General features: G+C 39.8%; 1 protein-coding gene across 1 annotated transcript; it reads left to right on the forward strand.

The window, feature by feature from the left end:
- The first annotated feature begins 8,781 nt into the window (after positions 1-8,781).
- Positions 8,782-20,679, forward strand: TMEM169 (transmembrane protein 169). The gene is made up of 3 exons (XM_072417959.1): positions 8,782-8,922; positions 17,092-17,447; positions 18,801-20,679. Exons 2-3 carry the CDS (start codon positions 17,153-17,155, stop codon positions 19,421-19,423), a joined length of 918 nt encoding a protein of 305 aa, XP_072274060.1. The 5' UTR covers positions 8,782-8,922; positions 17,092-17,152; the 3' UTR covers positions 19,424-20,679.
- The last annotated feature ends 17 nt before the right edge of the window (positions 20,680-20,696 follow it).

The raw sequence follows: 20,696 nt of genomic DNA on the forward strand, positions 1-20,696 counted from the left end.
CCACACCAGGCAGGGGACTCCAGCAGTGACCACACCAGGCAGGGGACTCCAGCAGTGACCACACCAGGCAGGGGACTCCAGCAGTGACCACACCAAGCAGAATACTGCAGCAGTGACCACACCTGTCAGGGGACTCTAGCAGTGACCACACCTGTCAGGGGACTCTAGCAGTTACCACACCAGGCAGGGGACTCCAGCAGTGAAGACACCTGGCAGATACCTCCAACAAGTGACTCCATTTTACAGCATTGCCAAGATCTAGAAGAGCCTCAATCTATTGGCTGCATCCCCAGGTCATTTTTCTAAATTCTTCTGTTTAACCTGAGGAACTTTGCAACACTGTTGCTTCAAACTTCTATTACCATATTCCTTACATGTCAACCAGGGGTCCTCATAGCCCTCAGCACAGCCCAATGGATTGTTCATTCCTTATTTTCTGCAATGCCACAATACTCATTTCATAAAACTAAATTCAATAACACTTATGCATTCTATTCAGTGTTCTCTGCAATGCAATAAAGAATATTCTGTAATTAGCTGCATCATTCATGTGTACACAGTAGAAATCAATTATAAAGCTCATGCTGGATGAAAATGGACACATTTTGTGCTTGATTCATGTATTTTCTAAACTGTGATTGTTTATGTGTAAAGTGACTGTGTTTCTATTTCAAAAAGGAAAACTACTGAATGGCTGCAGAGATAAAGCATACAAACAACCTAGGACATGCTGGTCTCTCTTTCCTTTAGAAGCACATCTTGCGAAACGCATTGAAAGAAAGAACAGAAACATAGAAAGACAAACAATACTGTAATGTACACAATGTATGCCCAATGATGTTGGTACATGTTTTATAACTTAAATAAATTATGGTTTTATGAATGTGTTTGTTAATGTACATTGATAAATAGTGGCTTCAAATTCTCAACAATGCTTGCTTGTATGTTTTGTATTTTTGAAAATAGTCAATGTGGCACCATATATTTACCAGTTCCATTTGCTAATCTGCAGAGATTAAATATAGTACTTTTGCCACTGGCTGTCTGAACTCTGTTGCCTTCTAGAGGAAAGCTTGCTAAAAATATCTCCTACGTTCAACACTTCTTATGGAGTCAGATACTGAAGTCCCCCGCTGCCCTCTGTGGTATGACCCACTAAGTCCTACATCACAAAGTAGTGGCAAAGGGGGCTGTGAAAGGAACCACAGTTTATAGCAGGGGGACCAGGCATTTCAGAACTGCAGTGTCCTACTGCAAACCCAACCACAGTTCCAATGTTTTCCAGTTAGGTGGATGATAGCAGTTGGAAACACACAGATGAAAAGGCCAACTGCATGAGTTTCCACAGGTACCATAATTTCCCTTTCCTGATAGCTCCATAGCAGCATACAAATGGGTAAAGGGATTAACCCAGGGGTGGGGAAGCTTTTCTCATTTGAAGGCTGCATGAGAGCTAACATCCTTCCAAGAAGGCCACATTCTAAAAAAAAAAAAATTACTGCAAAATGCAAATATTTTAGTACTAATTTAGCTTTTATACAGAATAAACCCCTTCAAGTATCTTATACTGCAATACTGCAGAGTGCATATTAACAATGTTTCAATACAAATACATATATATATATATATATATATATATATATACATATATATATATATTTATCTTATTTTAAACAACTAAGCTAGCTGCGTACCCTTCAGTGACTCTTCTGAGATTGTTTTTTGCAAGAACGCAGTGATGTATCAGGCTGCAACGTGGATGTACGTAGTCTTAACTGCTCCTCTAGGTGTTCATCTGTAATTTGTGATCTTAAGGATGTCTTAATTTGTGTTAAGTAGGAGAATGTAGATTCATTGTTGAGAACCAGGAGAGCATGCGTCGTGCATGTTCCCTGAGGTGAGGATATTAAACGGCATTTTTCCATATTTGAATAGGATCTTTTTTGCTGTCATACAGCGACTTCAGAATATAATCTTCCGAGAGCTCAATTAACTCCGTTTGCACCTTCTCTGGGGCCTTAGATACATCAACTAAGTGAGGTTGAAAAGCCAATTTGAGGGTCATGTCATGCTTCTCAAAATCTCTGAACCTTTCATTGTATTCCTTGATTAGCGAGTCTATGATTCATATTGTTTGAAACGTGCAAAAGAATATTTTTCTTCATTAATCATTTTTACTAGGTAAGAGAAGTGCTCTTCAGGAAGCTCATTTTGGCCAAGAAGTTATTTAAGAAATGTTAATTTTTTTCTGAATATTTTTATTTCTTGCAACATATCATATAAAGACTTTTTTTTTTTTAAATATAATTTTTATTGGAAAGGTAGGACAAAAGATACAAAATAATTAAAAAAACATACATATACAGAAGCGTTACCAAATACTATACTATAACCATAGTGTTGCCAGAAGGTGGAGAAGAAATTTCGGTTTCAAAACTGGCGCCAATTCTTTTCTGTTGCAATCATGAATTTGTTTCTTAACATTGAAATTTGAACGAAAATATTGAGGATTTATTCATCGTCAGACACTGGGCACCTCCTCGTACCGTGGTTTTTCGTCCTACACGCGCCAAGGCTGAGGCATACTTTCCTCTACGCAACGCACTTCGACTCGCACGCGCGACCACTACTCTTCACAGCAAACTTCAAACTGAAACTGAATGCGTTCTCTTGTTCAAAATCCAAAACTTACTCTTCCTCCGCATTCTCCTCCGAGTCTCATCGTCATATATTTATTCAAAGGGGTGATGTTACACTACGCCAATTCCACATCTGTTATCGTGTGTAGTGTCTATCACCAGTTCCCCATACCAACGTTGCCGGCAAGGACATTTCGGGCAACCTATTTATCGCCTCCAAGAACTACAATTAGATATGAAATACTGCCTCATCGAGGCCTGATAACGGCTTTTACCGCGAATCATCTCTTAGCGGAATCGCCATATTGCCAAAATTAGTTCACATATGTTAATCAATGTCATATATATAACAACATGAAAACTTGTTTAGGAAGGCTGCAGAAGGCCGCACATCACACTCCAAAAGGCTGCATGTGGCCCTAAGGCCGTAGGTTCCCCACCCCTGGATTAACCCACTTGTATGCTAACATGGAGCAGTCAGGAAAGGGTTACTACAATCATTGGATTGTGGATTTATTTCTACCGTGGTTACTGAGAATACATTTGAATTAACATTTGCCCAGAATTCAGCTTTAAAGATTTTGAGATAGAAGAAGTCAGCATAATAACAGTTTTCAGCCTGTGTACATATTATAATCATTCCCTGATAATACATGGCATGCAGAATACACAGAAGCTGCATTCTTCTGATGGAATAATGAACTATACACGCAGCAAATTTCAATCAATTATAACAACATTTAAGCCATCGGAAATCATATATAGATTTTCAGTAATAGCCAGAAACGAATTTCAATGAAAACGGAGTTCAACAAATCACTAGAATTAGATGGAATGAGAAGTCAGCTTTAATACAGTTTATAGAGAGATTGAAAGGAAATGGGATGAAAAAAGGAAAAAGCTGCAGCAAATTATGTAACTGGAGTAATCAGTTTATTTCTGAATTGCCATTCCAATTCATCGTGTTCAATCAAAACCAACATTTTATGTCATCGCTAGAAGTAGAAAGTTCAATCTCTCCATCAAATTGACACACTTACTGCCAAATTATAGAGGTACTGTCACCTTGTACACCCAGGGCAAACTGACAATGTCTGCTTAAAGGGGAGCCTCTGAGCCAACGATACCCCCCAATTATCCTATGTTCCCCTTCTGCTTCCTCTTCCATTCCAGCAGGCATGAAACATTTTTGGCTTGCTCCTACTTTCTGCTCATTTAGAAGAGCCCTCAAAACTCATTTTTTTCAAACTCACCTCCCTGTCTTCTTCTGTCTTTTAAAACCCTCACTACTTACCCACCATTCTCTATCCCCCTCCTATTGTATGCTACATCCCCCACCTCTTAGATTGTAAGCTCTTATGGGCAGGGTCCTCTCCTCCTCCTGTGTCACTGTATGCATCTGTCATTTGCAACTCCTATTTAATGTACAGCGCTTTGTATTATGTTGGCACTATATAAATACTGTTTATCCATTAAAAAATAATACCCAGTGTTGGCTGGTGTCAAAAACTGGCAGCATTCCCTATGTCATTCTAGACCAGTGTTTTTCCACCAGGTTTCTGGAGAACCCCAGGGTTCCTCCAGAGGTTGCTGGGGGTTCCTTGAGCAATGAGCAATTTGTACCTCTCAGGTCAGTTTAAGTGACACCAATGATCTTTTTGGCTATCTGTAAGGGTGACATTCTTCCCACTGGCCAGCAATGTAAGAAGAATTCTTCTCACTGACCACCACACTAATGTGCTGAATAGAATAATTATAGGAGGGGTTCCCTGAAGTTATTTCAAAGGGTTCCCACAATGTTAGAAAGGTCTTGGCTTTGTGATCCAGTCACATAAAAATGTACCTTGCTTATTGCAATTTTTAATTTTCACTCATTTGCTCTCACTCTGTCGTTCTCAGGTCGTAAATCGGTTCTGTGATATTCGATCATCTTGATTAGTTAGGTTGGGATGATGTAACTCCCACGCATGCAATAAAAATCATGCCTGTTTCCATTTTTTTTATGTAGAACCATAATTTCAATTTAAGGGCTATGATGCACCTGAAACTTTGTAGCAATGTTTTGGCTCCATTTAGCAGAATACCATTTTTTTATCTTTAACTACATTTTTTTTTTATGTTTCTATGTGATGTGCTTGGATTCTATCTTTGGCAGTCATGGACAATGCAGAAAGCAGCACTGATGTCATTACATTGGCTCTCCCTTCATTATTCATAGCAGGTGCATGGTGCTCAGGGGATGGTCCTCATTTATATACATCCAGTGATGCTGGGCATCATTCAACTCAGAAGACTGGGGACATCTTGTGGCTGAGAAGAGGTACTGCATGGAACAGCTTCTAAGTGAAGGTGACTATAACACCCATAACTGCTTAATAATTAAAAAGAAACAGAGGGGCATATAGTAATATCACTAAGGGCATTAAAGTTTATATAATGCCAACATTTTTTTAGCTTTGTGTAGAGTAAGGGAGGTGTTAGGATACCATCTTTTGCTTTTCTATGTACAACATACCGTAATTATAAAGCAGTGGAATTCTCATTTTGGATGCTGTAAACACTATGATCCCATGCATTATCTGACATAAGAATGGTTGGTATCTGCAGAAATGTCCATTATTAATTTTATCATAAAATTAGGTCTGACTGTCTGCACCATCCCTGAATTTCCTGTCTCTGGGTGGAGCTCTGCACAGTCTATTAATATTAACATTGTGGAAAGTATTCTGTAATCAGGATGTGGTGGATGGACACAGCTCAACCATTGCTCATTATCTGTCTATCAAGATCTCTCTACAAACCAGTGAATACAAAATGGAACGGGTTCTTCTGTATATTTGTTTTCATGCATCCTGCATGTGTTAAAGCCGGAAAACAATTTGATCTTCACACAATCTAAATTAATTCAGCAGTCAAGAGATTGTATATATATAAAGTATATTTTCTTAGAATTACAATCATTTAAGGAATCATAAGGAATCTCCTACTCATGTTAGGTGTTTTGGGGCTTCTAACTGACCAGTAACTGATTGCAATAATATTCCAATTAGTTAGCAGTAGGAAATGCATGCCCAGTGTGTTCTGTATGCAGCACTTTTTTAGGGCAGAAACACATTTGATGGTGAGTTGCAATTACTGCACTGTATCCTTTTTAATAATTTGCTGTGGTGCGATACAATAAAAATGGACCCCAAACAAAACAAGGCTACACAGCTCCATCCCAAATGCATTTCAGTTGCAGTAAACCGCAATGCACTAATATGTGTTGTGGTTGAAAAAATTGCAGCATGTCCATTTTTTGGTCTTTTTCTCTACATTGGCAACCAAACATATAATGAATAGACCATCTGAATGCAACACAGTGTAATAGAGAAGTTTGAATCCAGCACTAAAGGGGCATATAGAGCCAGAAATGGCAGTTGTGCACAGCTGCTGTTAAAATATGTTAATAATACCTTTCTTAACTGACCTATGTAGCTGCAGGCGCCATTGAATAATTCAACCAGCCAGTGACTGTAAACAAAAACAGTGGTACCTTGGTATAAATCCTTAATCTGTTCCAGATCCTAGGCCTAATACCAAACAGGACTTATACCAAACACATTTTTCCCATAAGAAATAAAAGGAAAATGAATAATCCGTTCCCATGAAAAAAATCCCGTTGTTATTGGCATATTATACATTGATGGGGCTGTATGAAAAAAATGAAACACTGCTTAATACTAAAGTACATAAATCAATTAGATGAAATAAATGAAGATTTAACCTCTACCTAGCTGAGAGTGGAGTGCATACTAGGATGGTGCTGAGAAGGGAGGAGGGGGAGATGTTCTATAATTCACAGAGAGTTATAGCGCGGATTGTTCACTGAATGGTGCCAACTGGCATACTGACACTCGTGGGCAGTCGTGGCTTTGTCTCCAGAGAGGTAAATAAGGGTAGTGAGCGATGTTTTGATTTTTTTTTATCCATACAAGTTCTAGCACAAAGGTCGTATACCAAGCAAAGGTTGTATACCAAGCAAGATTTTTTGTGTCCAAACAGGACTTATACCAAGTTATTCCAAAGCGGACTTATACCGAGGTACCACTGTATCTGCTATGTACCTTGTGAAGATCATTGTTGAAATCCTATCATTGACAAGTTATCACCAGTAAAAAGTAGGTGTGTCCTGACTAAACACTAAATTTGGAGACTCTCCTTTCATTTTTGAGAATGAATTACTCCACTGTGCATTCAGCTATATGGGTCAGAGAGGGCTTGTTTTAAAGCTTTGCTGTATTAGTAGGATAGAGATGCACTGACTATGTAACTGACTATTTATGTGACAGGCTTGAAGAAGAACAAATCCCTAACCAGGCATCTTTTAGTCTAAAAGCAACATTTGCTACAGAGCTCATTTCTTGTGATCACGACTACTAGTGATTTTATATGGGTAACATAAAATAGTAGAATAGAGGACCTGCCAAAAGCAAAAAAAGTTTTTGCAGCATTTTTTTTAACACTGTACATTACTACATTAATACATTACTATGCACTGCTCATATATATTTTAAGGTGCTTTTTATAATAAAGAATGCTGCAAGGTGACGATGAATTAGGGGTAAATGTCCTCAGCAGTTTTTTCCTGCATTGTGAATGCCCATCATACGCAGGCCAACAGAATCATATTGACTTTAACTGAGCAATGTGCATGGTTCAGATGATGCATGTAAACCTCTTTGTGTTGCGCTGCAACTTTTTTGCATGTTTTAGTTATTCATTGGAACTGCAGGAAAAGCAAATCCAACATAGCCTTCTTACAAAAATGCTGCTGCATACATACAGTACATCACAAATTCCAGTGGGCTGTGGGTTGCTCATTCTGCGTATGCTTTGGATTGGGCATGTATCATAATCGGCTTTTGTAGAGTGTGGAAAAAAAATGTGCATGCATTTTCTTTTTTTCCTTACATTTGCAGGAAGATACGTCACCTGATCTTGTGCCTGGTAATGAAAGTAATGAAAAATAACCTGGACTCTGGGAACTCCTCCTATTTAATTTATTGTAACATATTTACCATTTGTTCTGCATTCTTCTAATATCCTAGCTCTTCCCCCCTCCTCCCCCTTTTTTCCTGTTTGATTTATCAAGAATTTTTTGGTCTAATTCAAGATATTATTGGAATTGTAGATTGCACATAATGTGGTGTATAGAATAAGCCTCCCACAGAAATTCTGTATTTTGCTGTAATCTTGTTGGAGTTATTTATATGCTACCTACCCTGGTTATTAATATATTGTTACAGTTTTATTGTATGTTTCTTGGTTTTCGATCTGCACCTTACTCTTTTATGTGTCAATATGTTGTTTATTATATGAAAACTCAATAAAAATTACAATGTTTAAAAAAAAAAAAAAAAAGAAGAACCTGGAAGAAGAAGAATGAACATCCAGCACCAGAAAGAAGAGTGAAGCCAGGACAGCATGGGACTCACTGGGCTCAGTTCATGCAATCATCAAGGGATCATTTGCACTGGTAAAAGTGTTTTTTTGTTTGTGAAATTTCCGCTTTAAGGAAAATCGCTATATCCTACTGTGCAGGTGTGAGATTGAGTGATGTGTCTTCCAAAAAATGTAAAAAAAAAAGTTCAGATTTCACTGCACATGTGTGAGATTGGCAATTTTTGTTTTTTCCATTCTAGGAAAACCTTTGATAATGCATGCTCGATCTTAGACATGCGCAGAAGGAGCAGCCAACAGCCTTCATGTATGTATTCCAGGAAGCCACACATCCTTGGCGGTAAAGACAGAAGGCGCAAGGTCCTCCCCAAAAATTAAAAAAAAAAACATTATATAAAGGGGATAGACACTCTTTTATATAATGTTGAAATTGTGGTGATAGGTCCACTTTAAATGCATAAAACATAAAATAAAAAAAGCCCATGGACTTACCTTTTGTGATAACCCCATTGCACTGTGTTGGAGGGGAATCAATGGGACTTTACATGTTAAAGCTTATATTAGATGTTACTGATTACATTTAGATGTACTTTGTCACGCATGCTCATAGCTGACTCCATTGCATCCAGCACCTAAACAGTCAACCTTCCAGGGACATCAGTGTGTGAATGACGTCATGTGAATGAACACAAGCCCCGCCCAGGGATGTGCCTGGCAGAGGGGTCTGTGCTATTTTCTTTGTGCAGGGATCAGCAGTCCTGGGATGGACACAGACACCTCCTGATCTGCCTCCTGTCTGGGCTCCCCCACCTGACACCCCCTTAGAGGATCATTCCAGCTGGTAAGTCTCCAATCATGCATCCTTTATGAATGGCTACTACCAACCTCCATGCAGGCAGGTGTATGATCTGCTTCATTGGGTCATCACTGCAGCTTTCAATGACAAGCAGAGACTGGAGGAGCCAATTTAATTAAATCTCTGGCTCATTAATTGCAGAATGGAAACTCATGAAATGAAATTGTTGGAGAGCTCTGTAATTGGGTAAAGGAGGTTAATAGGGTTAAATGATACATTGTATGAATTCATGTAGATGGACTGATATAAAAGGATACAATGTAGCAATTAGCTATGCTCATGCTGTTTGTAAATATAATTCTGCATGAGACATAATATTTGCACTGTGTTCTGTGATATTGTATTCATCTGACTATTGGAACACTGATTGCAACCCGCAGGTGTTTATCTGCAAAATCTGATAAATGGACTACAAATCCCAGCATGGTGGCTGATTATCTACCATCATTTCTGTATACTGAATACATAAGGAACACAATGCTTTATTTCTTCTCAGGGCCTCTGATGCGGATGTTGGGGGATTTCCTATGTCTGATGGCTGTACAGTAGTCACCACCCTTCCCCCTATTCTATTCTTGGATATATTTTCCTCATTTGAACTTGTCAGTTCCTCAGCCTGCACATTATTCAATAACCTTCCATAAGCCCTTACCTTTCATGATTGCCCATCTCTATTTTGCCATTTTTTTAATTTTTGCATTTTAATCCCTCCTGGTATACATTTATCCATTGATTTTTTTTTTACAACCCCCCTTCTTTTCTCTTCCTCAGTCTTTCTTTTTTATCTGCCCCTTTTCCTCTTCTTTTTCTCTGCTCCTTTTGCTTCTCTGCTCCTCTGCTTCTCCTGCTCTTAGTTTGCTCCCTCTGTCCCCTATCTCACTTAGCTCTCTTCTCCCATCTCTTTCTAAGCAGCATTGCTGCCCCCCTAATCTCTTTCTATCAGACCCCCTGCTCTGCTTCCCAATCTCTCATTCTTTTTTCCTTCCCATGCTCCTCACCCACACTTTCTTTCTCCGCTCACTCACACCTCCATCTCTCAGATACCTTCCTTGTATTAGCTCCCCATCACTTTGCAACCTTGTTGCCCCTTCAACTTTCTCTTTCTATCAGCTTTCTTGAGCTGCCCCATCCCACTATCACACACCTTTGCTTGTCCTTCGTAACTCTTATTTTCTATCTCTGCTGTGCCCTCATCTTTTTCTTTCTCAGCTCTCTATCACTCTGTCCCCCCATGTCCGCTCCCTTGCTCACCCCCGTCTCTCTTTTTCTGTCAGCACCTTTGTTCTTTTTCTTTCATTTTTTCCTCCTTATTAAATATCCCTGCCCAGTTCATTATTCTATCCTCCTATTCCCATTTCCTTGCTCTGTGCCCCCCAGCTCTTTCTCAGCCCCCTTCCTCATCTCTCTGAGCTTAATCTGATTTAGGTATGAGATGTGTAACCGCACACAGGGGTCAGGCATATGTATTGAGAAGTGCATGTAAGATACAGAGTGCAGGGGTCAGGAGTATAAAAGGTACAGAGTGCAGGGGTCAGGAAAATATGCAACCCAGTGCATGGCTTCCTCTATTAATTATTTCACAACTACACCTTTTTTTTTTGGAACACAACATCACTTACCTCTCAGTCAGCTGTTTCCTTTTTAGCTTGTAACAATTTCTGTCACCAGGGATTGCTGGCATTGCTGCAGTTTTGTGGGTCCTTGTCCCTGGGTTTCAAGGGGGGGTAGTTATGTCAATGCTGCTGCAGCTTTTATGGCTAATCACTGGAGAAAGGAAGACTGAGTAAATGTTTCTTCCTGTCTGCAGCAGATTATTGGGGTCACCTTGGCCTAGAACTTGTCACTAAAAATTCTATTCAATAATAAAAGGTACAGAATATATGATGGTCATGTATACATGGAAGGAAATAATGTAATGTTGGCTTTTTATGGTTTTGCAGTCTACCCTCCCACTATAACACCCCCTGGGTTATTCACTTAGCCATGCAGCGAATGGTGCTGTGCTGCAGTGAAAGGCAGTGTGCTGCAGTGAGATTGGGGGGGGGCAGAAACTTCCCTGGGGGGGCTCAGCTGGGTCTCTTGTCAGTCACATTCTTCTGCAATGAATACAAAGTCCTGGTGCCCATCCATCATTGTCTATAGATAGCACTGCAGTCACACACTAAATTCACAGCATGAATCCTCTTAAAGGAGACTTGTCCTACTTGCAGGACTCCAAACTTTCTATCCCCATTTTACTTAGCATTCTGTAAGAAAGCAATAATTGTTAGCAGCTGTTTACTATTACACCAGCTTACTACTAACCTGAATTAATGTGATGGGTGCCTTTTCCCCACTCCTAGACAGGGCTGGGACAAAGGCTAGGTAAAGGTGGCCATGTTGGCTCAAGCAGGAGGGGGGCACAATAAGGGCAAGTAGTTTCCAGCTTTCGGGAGTGGGGTGCCCTGTCTTGGCACTGCTCCCAGGAATGAATTGCTCTTCACTGTGCCAGCTTTTACTGACTGCCAACAGGGATGACAGTCTCTTAGTAGTTTCCAGGCAGATCAAAGATACAAAGCTCTCTAACAATACAAATCAGAATAATCTGCTCAGGTGCCTGTACACCATGTTCTATCACTGCTACTTTGCAATGGGAATCTGGCGATTGCACAAATTTAGAGAGCAGGTGGCAACCTCATAAATTGCTCTGCTGGTGTAGGGAAAAGTCTGACCTTCAAAGGTTTTTATTTACTGTCATATTATTATTATTGAACAGTATTTATAAAGCGCCAACATATTACGCCGCACTTTACATTAATTGGAGTTGCAAATGACAGACAGATACGGTGACACAGGAGGAGGAGAGGACCCTGCCCCGAAGAGCTTACAATCAAAACGATTTGGTTATAGTAATTATTATTGTTATTACACAGTATTTATAAAGCGCCAACATATTACGCTGTGCTGTACAAAGCACTTAGTCATGTGACTAAGCTGTCCCTTAATCTAGTGTTCCTACCATAGTCTTTTATACATTCTAAGGTCAATTTTAGGTGGGAAGCCAACTAACCTAACTGCATGTTTTTGGAATGTGGGAAGAAACCAGTGTACCTGGAGGAAACCCACACATACACAGGGAGAATCTGCAAACTCCATGCAGATAGTCCTGGCTGAGATTCCAACCTGGAACATAGTTCTGCAAGATGCAAACCTCTGTGCCTCTGTGCCACTTCCCAGTAATGCACTTTAAATTTGTCTAAATCCAAAAGCCATGTGTAACGTTGCAATAAAATTTGTTCATTTGTTTTATATTAGTGCAGTAAGCAAAAGTGAAACGTTGCCTCTGTTCTTCCTGTAATAAAGACAGGTGCTTGAGGTAACTTCACTTGTTCAGGGTGTCTGGCCTTGTCTTTGCCCTTTCCTGTCATTCCTATTATTTACAATTTATATAGCGCGGGTCCCTCAAAAGGGCTCACAATTTAATGTCCCTACCATAGTGATATGTGTTTAATACAGTCTAAGGGCAACTTGAAGGGAAGCCAATTAACCTAACTGCAGGGTTTGGGAATGTGGGAGGAAACGAGAGTACCCGAAAACCCACACAAACATGGGGAGAACCTGCAAACTCCATGCAGATAGTGTCCTGGCTGAGATTCGAACCTGTGAGCCACCTGCTGCCCAGTTGTTTTCTGTATTGGGTGCATGTGTTGTGTTGAGAACACATTACCCAAGGGGTCACCACACCAGTTCTGCACAAGGACCCACTGTTGGCTACATCCATCATTTGATAGTGCTACATATATATGGTAGTATCTGGGTTTGCAAAGGCACTTGCAAAGTGGATTTATATCCCCTGTGACTATTAGGAATATCATTTATTTATAATTTTATATAAAGGAACATGATTTATTTATAATTTTATATTAAGGAATATAATTTATTGACCTTTTTGTGCCTTCCATATTTATTCTGGTTTAGTTTTTACAATAGGTTTAAATCTGTTAGGCTTTGATTGCTGCGGGTAACCCTGTTGAATTTTCCTTTCCCACAGTCACTAGGACAGGAAATAAGGTTTGAGTGGTGGTTCATTAGGCTGTGCTACAAGGAGTAACAAACCAAATTCCTAGCTGATACTGGTGACATCAGTGTTTTTCTATTGTAACAGACATTGAAAGTAAGGAAGAAAAACACTTTTATAATTTTTTGTTATATATATTTTGCTTTGTCAATGATAAAATACCTATCTCCAACCAAGTGAACAAGGTGACAATACTGGGGCACAAATAGAAGGGGTGCGGAGCACTGTTGCCCTATAGCAGAAAGTGCCTGCACAAGAACTTTCATTTAGGATCACTTGGTTTTAGTTTAATGAATGCTTAGGAATTTTGTACCTGAAAACAATCGTTCATGATGGTTTCAAGTGGCAGGTGAGTGAATAAGAACCGTCAAAACAGTACCAACTATGTTCTATGGAAAGGGGAGGGCAGAGGACAAGCAAGCAGCACCCCACAGTGCCCTCCTCCTTTGACATGCTATTAGCAGTCATTCCCAATTGATTGTTTATTGATTTGTTCTGGTCACTGACCCTGTCAGATCTTCTCCAAGATGACCACAATCTTTCTTCCCAGTGACATTTATCTGATGTGTGTACAAACCCCCAAATCTGTCCATTTTCCCCGCACTATTGGGGCAGTGTCCTCCTGGCAGCCTGGGCTCACTGTCCTATTGCATTACCAGAGCTCATATGTCATTGTATGTATATGCTGCACAGATTACTAGAGGAGGGAAAGTAGAAATCCCTGTTGTTTTATGTTTTGTATTCTTGTATAAGTGAATTTAGTTAAAACAACAACAGGAGGGTGCTGTGCAATATAGAAATAAAATGGTGAGAGATGAGACTTCAATTCAGCTTTAGAAAATATTCATACAAACTACCTTGTAATTCCAAGTGGTGCTTTATGCCTCACCAATAAATGAATGCATATGATTTGAGAACGTTAATAGTTGGCAGATAACTTGTTAAATAAAAACCATTATCAAACTCCATTTCCTTGTGAATGAGTGAAATCCCTTGTGTGTGTTTTTGTTCCAAAAGCAAGTTTAATTTCCTGTGACTGATAGAATCCCAGGCTGTCCTTTTCATATTCCTAGCACGGCCATGCTGTCTGGTCCCCATAAAGCATTCTGATGGCATTGGGTTCATATGAGGCAGAGCTGATGCCAGGCATTGTGTACGGCATGCAAGTATCTCAATGTGTTATTGCTAAGAGAATGAGTGACAACTGCCCAGCCATGGCAGCCTTGGTACAATGCAGAGCAGAAGAAATGTGTTATAAATAATAAGATTAGAATATGCATATCAGGGTGAGGGTACATAGGACATATTAGCATGAAATTAGCCTTTAGCTGTTTCAAATTTTTGCAATTCAGATGTAATTTTAAATGTTTTACATACAATATTGTTTGCTGAGGACAATCTCATGCCATGACACAGATGAAAATTTTTCAGGTATAGCTTGGATCTAAGTACATGTAAACCTTAAATATTTAATTTGCTACAACATTGTGTATCACAAACCTTTATTTTTTTTATATAATACTTTATGCATCCTTTGGTACATCTCATTGCTGCAGATCCTCAGCATGGCATTTCTAGGGGCATATTTCCTGATGCTGACAACAGTAGATCATGTCATATAATTTGTGTTTGAAAGGCAGGGACAGTGCGTCGTCATCCAACTATAAGAAGGATCTATTGGGCAGGATAACCAGGAGTTATTTTAGAAGATGCAGATTTAAATAATGAAAATGACTTGAAGCTAGATCTATGTAGTATACTAATGTAGGTGTATTAATATCTTTTGCATTAGGTAGCACAAATGTAAATGAACTGACCATGCCGTTTAAAATTCTTAGAAGCATAAGACCCCCTATTTTTTATTATTTTTTTAACACCTTGTGCTACTGAGCATTGTTATTTGCAGCTGTTCACTACAATTCATTAAGCTAAAGCGCTTTGAATGCTACTGAAAATGAATGGCACCACCATGCACGTTCTTTGGTTACCCTGCATTGTTGTAATACAATGCAAACATCTAAATGCACCCTTAAGCTAAGATTGAGATTTCAGTGATTTACATAGACTGGCACATACCTACTGTATTGACCTTATCAAAATTTAAATGTATGAGGTCCTACATTAAAAATCCATTCAATGTTTACCCAAAAAGAGAATGTAGAATTATATGTAATATGTATGTATCATTCACGCTCAGCTTTACTCTGGCCATTTCATGCATTTTAACTAGTTGCAAAAAGATCAGGTCCTGATTTAATTAAAGATCTCCAAGGCTGGAGAAGATACACTTTCCTCAGTGAAGCTGGGTGATCCAGCAAACCTGGAACAGATTTCTTAAAAGTAATTTGCTATTTTTTAGCAAATGTCTTAAATCCTGGACCAGACCCATTCCAGGTTTGCTGGATTACCCAGCTTCACTGAAGAAAGTGTATTCTCATTAGCCTTGGAGAGCTTTAAAAAGAAAAAGCCAATGTACCAGCTTCACGGAGACAGCAAGGAGGTGGTACATTTCCGGCTTCCTCACTGCAAGTAAGCATGGCATCCAGTTGGATGCTTTAAGCAGCATTTAGCACTCAGCTGCCCATAAGGAATGAATAAGAGCAAATGATGACCACCACTTGAACAAGCAAGGCAGTGGTGGCTGGCAAGCGGTTGGAAGTTTGCTCATTGTGAACTTAGCCCAACAGCAAGTTTTTGGCATGGTCTTTGACCATCTCGGCCTAGGCAGCATTGTTAAAAGGGACTTAGAATGGTCAGATCCCAATGGAAGGACTGGTTCACCCAAAACTTAACCACCTCTTACTAGTTTTAGACTAATGGCCTAGTGGACTACCATTTCCAGTCTGGTTGCTCATATATTCTCTATGACTTGGCATTCAGATTCTGGCTGTGATGGTTAAAAGCACTTTATTCTATTCAGTATGTAAGTCAGAATGATTTCCACACTGTCTGGGATGGCAAGATTCCCATCTTTCCCTTGTAAAATCTCCTCCCGTGGGAGTGCGAAGTGAAGCTTGTTATATGAGCTGTCATTCATTCCAGATAGAGGAGCTTTAATTTGCTTACAAAGATTTGACGGAAGAAAGTAAGGAAGGAAGAAAATAAGTTGTGTGCGGGGAGATGGCAGATCATTATATTGTCTTATTACAGCAATGCACTCTCACTGCAGTTTTCTCTTCCCGTCATTACAGGCGGCCTTGGAAATCGCCCACAATAAAAGCAGACGAGATAGTCTAGAGATATTAAAAAATTCTGAAGATGGCCTTGGACAAAGTGATTCATACATCTGACTATCCCTGATTTGGACGGACTATCTATGTCCTTCTTTCCTTTTTAGCCATACCCTTTTTTGGGTGGATGTATTCACTTCTATAAAAGAATGATAATTTAAGCGGGTTATTCATGCACCAACCCTTTATCCATCCTCCTAAGTTGTTATATTGGAACAAATATACAGTAGTTGTAAAGAAAGCATGTGCAGCTTTAACCAATCCATTGCTTTGTTCATTCATTTTTAATGCACTGCAGAATATGGATGTGGCATGGTAACATTTGCAAAAATAACTTTAAGATAAAAAGGGACCTTGTTTCCAAAAGGTAGGAGGAATGGTTTAAATAGATTGTAATACTTATTTTAAGCTGAGGTCCCATAATCTTCTTACATCCTGCCAGCCCTGGTTATGACTTCGGAAGGAATTCACTCTTCTTCCTGTCACCTCAATATGGCTCAGTTGGTCTTTGTCCACATTCCATCCCCTATGATCAAATGAATGGGTGGCTGTCTGGCATTGAGATAAGTATGTGATTGAAGCTTTATTCGACAGGCTTTGGGTTTGTGTTGATTGCATGGGTATGGAAAGGTTTAGAGACAATTCAGATATAATTAACAGATGAATAGCTTTACTTTTTTTGGACCTACATCTGAGCTGTTGCAAGAGGGTTTTGCTTTTCCAAAGACGTGTAAAGGAACAAAGTGAACAAAATGTCTATTTACAAAGTTTATTATTGATTATATTGGCCATAGCCAGCACTCTAATTATTCTTTGCTACATCTCTTGATATTATCTGCTTTTCTTTCCTTTGTGATGATTCTACAGATGTGTCCCATTCCCCATCATGAAGTAGTTAACATTTGTGGGTGTCCGTGAACTCTGAAACATGCAGGGCGAAGTGATCATCAGCGATGGTGGAATTGAGGAGGTCGCTCCAAAATACAATAAGAGCGCCCCTCACAGTCCTCTGAGGGACACCTTACGGAGAGCAGCTGCTGCGGTTGCAGGGGAGACCACTATAGAACGAAAGAAAAAGAAGAAAAAGGAGCCTCGGCCAGAGTCCATCATCGTATATCGGTCTGACAATGAGAAGGTGGTGGAGGATGAGCCGACCAACCAGGAAGGAGGGGAAAGGAGTGCTGAAGAGGGGTCAAGGTTTCTGGGGACACCAATGAGTGATGGTGTGTAGCTTTTATTTTATTGTTACCAAATTATAATTTAACTAAGGATTTAAAACTTAACCTCATGAAGCATTTTACCTAAAAGGAGATAAATATTGTGGATTAATATTATTACCGGTATTATTATTCATAATAAATAGTATTTATACAGCGCCAACATATTACGCAGCTCTGTACATTTAATAGGGATTGCAAATGACAGACAGGTACAGAGAGTAGGAGAGGACCCTACCCCAAAAAGCTTACAATCTAAAACGGGGGGGGGGGGGGGTGTAGCACACAATAGGAGAGGAGGATATGGAATTGGTGGGTAAGTAGTTAGAGTTTAAGAGACAGCAGAAGAAGGGTAGGCAAGTTCGATAAGTTGCGTTTTAAGGGCACCTTTAAATGAGCAGAAAATAGGAGCAAGCTGAATAGGAAAACCATTCCAGAGAGTTAGGGCAGCCCTAGAAAAGTCTTGAAGCAGTGCATGTGATGAGGTTATGAGTGAGGAAGTCATTAGTAGGCCGCTGGAGAAGCGAAGAGAGCTGCTTGGGGGGTATTTTTCTATCAGGTCAGAAAGGTAGGTGGGACAAGAACTGTGGAGGGATTTAAAGGCAAAGCGCAGGAGCTTAAATTTGATTCTAAGATGAAATGGAGGCCAATGGAGAGAACTACAAAGAGAGGCAGCAGAAGAGGAGTGGTAGGAAGGTTGTGTATTAGATAGGTAGGTGAAGGTCTTGAATACCAGAGAGGAAGATGTTACAGCAGTCCAGGTTAAGAGATAGGAGTGTGTACACAGAGTTTGGTGGTCTCTGGGGACAGGTAGGAGCAGTTTTGGAGATGTTGCGCAGGCGGAAATGTTCTGAATATGGGAGGTGAAGGAGACGGCAGAATCAAAGGTGACGCTATTACCAGTTAGAAATATATTGGGGAGAGATTTGGAATGTGAGGGGGGGGGGGTGATGGGTTCTGTTTTATCCAGGTTAAGTCTCAGAAATCTGTCAGTCATACATGATGAGATCACTGACAGGCAGCATGATACCTTATCCAGGACTGAGGGAGACAGGTCAGGGATGGACAGATAGATTTGAGTGTCATCAGCATACAGATGTTACTGTAAACCAAAAGCGGATATGAGATTTACCTGTATGTCTGTACACAATTAAAAAGAAAACCATCAAATATGTGACCTATATCTGTAGTGAGTGCCAATACTTCTTCTGTTACACTAAAATCCCAACAATACTATCATCCCTTCCCATTTTCTCCTCTACATGTGTTCTGACCAAAATGTCTAAATCCATGTAATTTCTCCCATATTGCGAGAAAGCTTGTAGAATAATGTCCTAACAATGTCTTTTCCTCCATTAGGTGGATGGAGTTTACCTCCTGACAGCCGATATGTGACCTTGACTGGCACCATCACTCGTGGGAAGAAGAAGGGTCAGATGGTGGATATCCATGTAACTTTGACGGAAAGGGAACTACAGGAACTTGCAAGATCTAAGGAGCCGTTGCAAGACGAGCCCCTGGAAGGAAAAAAGACCTGTTCGGTTGGACTGGACAGAGGTCCACATATTCTCCTATGGAGTATCCTCTGCTTGCCCGTTGTATTTATTCTCTCCTTCGTCCTTTCCTTTTATTATGGGACCATAACTTGGTATAACATCTTCTTGGTATACAATGAAGAAAGGACTTTCTGGCACAAGATCACCATTTGCCCGTTTCTAATTATTTTTTACCCTATCATCATCGTGGTGGTGTCCTTGTCTCTGGCCATCTATACAACAGTAACCCAACTTTCCTGGTCATTTGGAGACTGGTGGCGTTCTGTACGAGACATGGAGAAGGGTTTTTGTGGATGGCTTTGTAGCAAATTGGGCCTTGAAGATTGTTCCCCGTACAGCATTGTAGAACTGCTTGATTCGGACAATATTTCCGGAAGCTTGTCTGTAAAAGGTTCTACACAGGGAGTAGATACTTCAGCTGTCTGAATCAGCTATCTAAAGAAACTTCATATTCATTTTTTTTTTTACAATTTTTTTCATTTTCTAGTTATTATGGAATACCGATGTGATAAAGCAGTTGTGCCATATGGAAATAGTCTGGCGATTAGTGGATATGATTATGACTTATTAGGTGAATTCACTGGTTTCTGCATGTTTGGATTCCATGTTTGTTTGGTTGGTGGCCACCAAATCATAAACTGCATGAACATTATTTTAAGGAAAATTTGCAAGTCTTATTTTTTTTTTTTTTAAACCTGCCTTAAAGATAGCATCCTGTCACTTCACCGAACACATCCATACGCATAATACAACAACTGTTCAGTACTTCAATTATTGACTTGGCTGGGGTTGCAAATCTCGATTCAGGTCACCAGTCCTTTGTATAGGGAACTACCGGTACCTCTTATGGATCACAAAGCAATGGCAATGCTAGCATTCAAAATGGCAGTATCAAAAATGTGCAGATAGTTACAATGTAGTAACCCATATAAAAAATAACAAATGTACCAAAATCAACCAATGGCCCCTGATTGTCAATATCAGTGTTCACTGGTCTGGATCTCTGGGCTGGTAAATGGATCACAATTGCTTTTAGACAAGTGCACGTTAACTTAACACTAATTTATTTGCTCCCTTTTGGTTTTTTAAATATGCAGTTCCTTTTTTTATCTAAAATACCTGTTGATCCTTCCAAAAATGCCCATAGCTTCTTGTACACATTGTCTCTGCTGCTCTGTTAAGATTGTCCCTAGTTCTCTAGGAACCACAGTATACCTTCCCCCTGTTTTATAGAGATGAGAAGAGTGGGGGGGGGGGGATATTCTTTGGTCAAAACACACTTTTTTCCCCAGGGCCACAACGCTGCTCTCCTTAGATACTGGAGGCATTGATTACTAGTGAAGAGGCTTTGTCACAAAAATGTCTTGGTCACGGGATTACAAGGTGAAATTAAAGGGAAAAAGTTGCCACAGATAAACTGATTTTTCCTATATTCTGTTTTAACTTGTAATTTTTTATTACCATGTAACAAACATTAGTATAGGCATTTCCCCTCAGGTAAAGAACAAAACCCCAAAGATATTGATACCATATACTGCCTTTGTTTTCAGATAATGAACGTTTTATGTATAACATGAGTTTCTCTGTACAGTGACATTGAGGTTTGGTCTCCTCGTGCTGCCCTGTAGTCCCCCCCACCCCCCCAAAAAATAAAATCTGCATATCAAATCTGCGTTCCTCACTGCCCCAGCAAAAAATT

The sequence above is a fragment of the Pyxicephalus adspersus genome, chromosome 7, assembly GCF_032062135.1.
Source record: "Pyxicephalus adspersus chromosome 7, UCB_Pads_2.0, whole genome shotgun sequence".
NCBI classification, from domain to species: domain Eukaryota; kingdom Metazoa; phylum Chordata; class Amphibia; order Anura; family Pyxicephalidae; genus Pyxicephalus; species Pyxicephalus adspersus.

Bases quoted from the DNA above. Each gene is read 5' to 3' on its own strand.
- TMEM169 (XM_072417959.1), top strand. From the start codon at position 17,153: ATGCAGGGCGAAGTGATCATCAGCGATGGTGGAATTGAGGAGGTCGCT. The intron at 17,448-18,800 runs GTGTGTAGCTTT...TTCCTCCATTAG, and splicing joins GGGGACACCAATGAGTGATG to GTGGATGGAGTTTACCTCCT.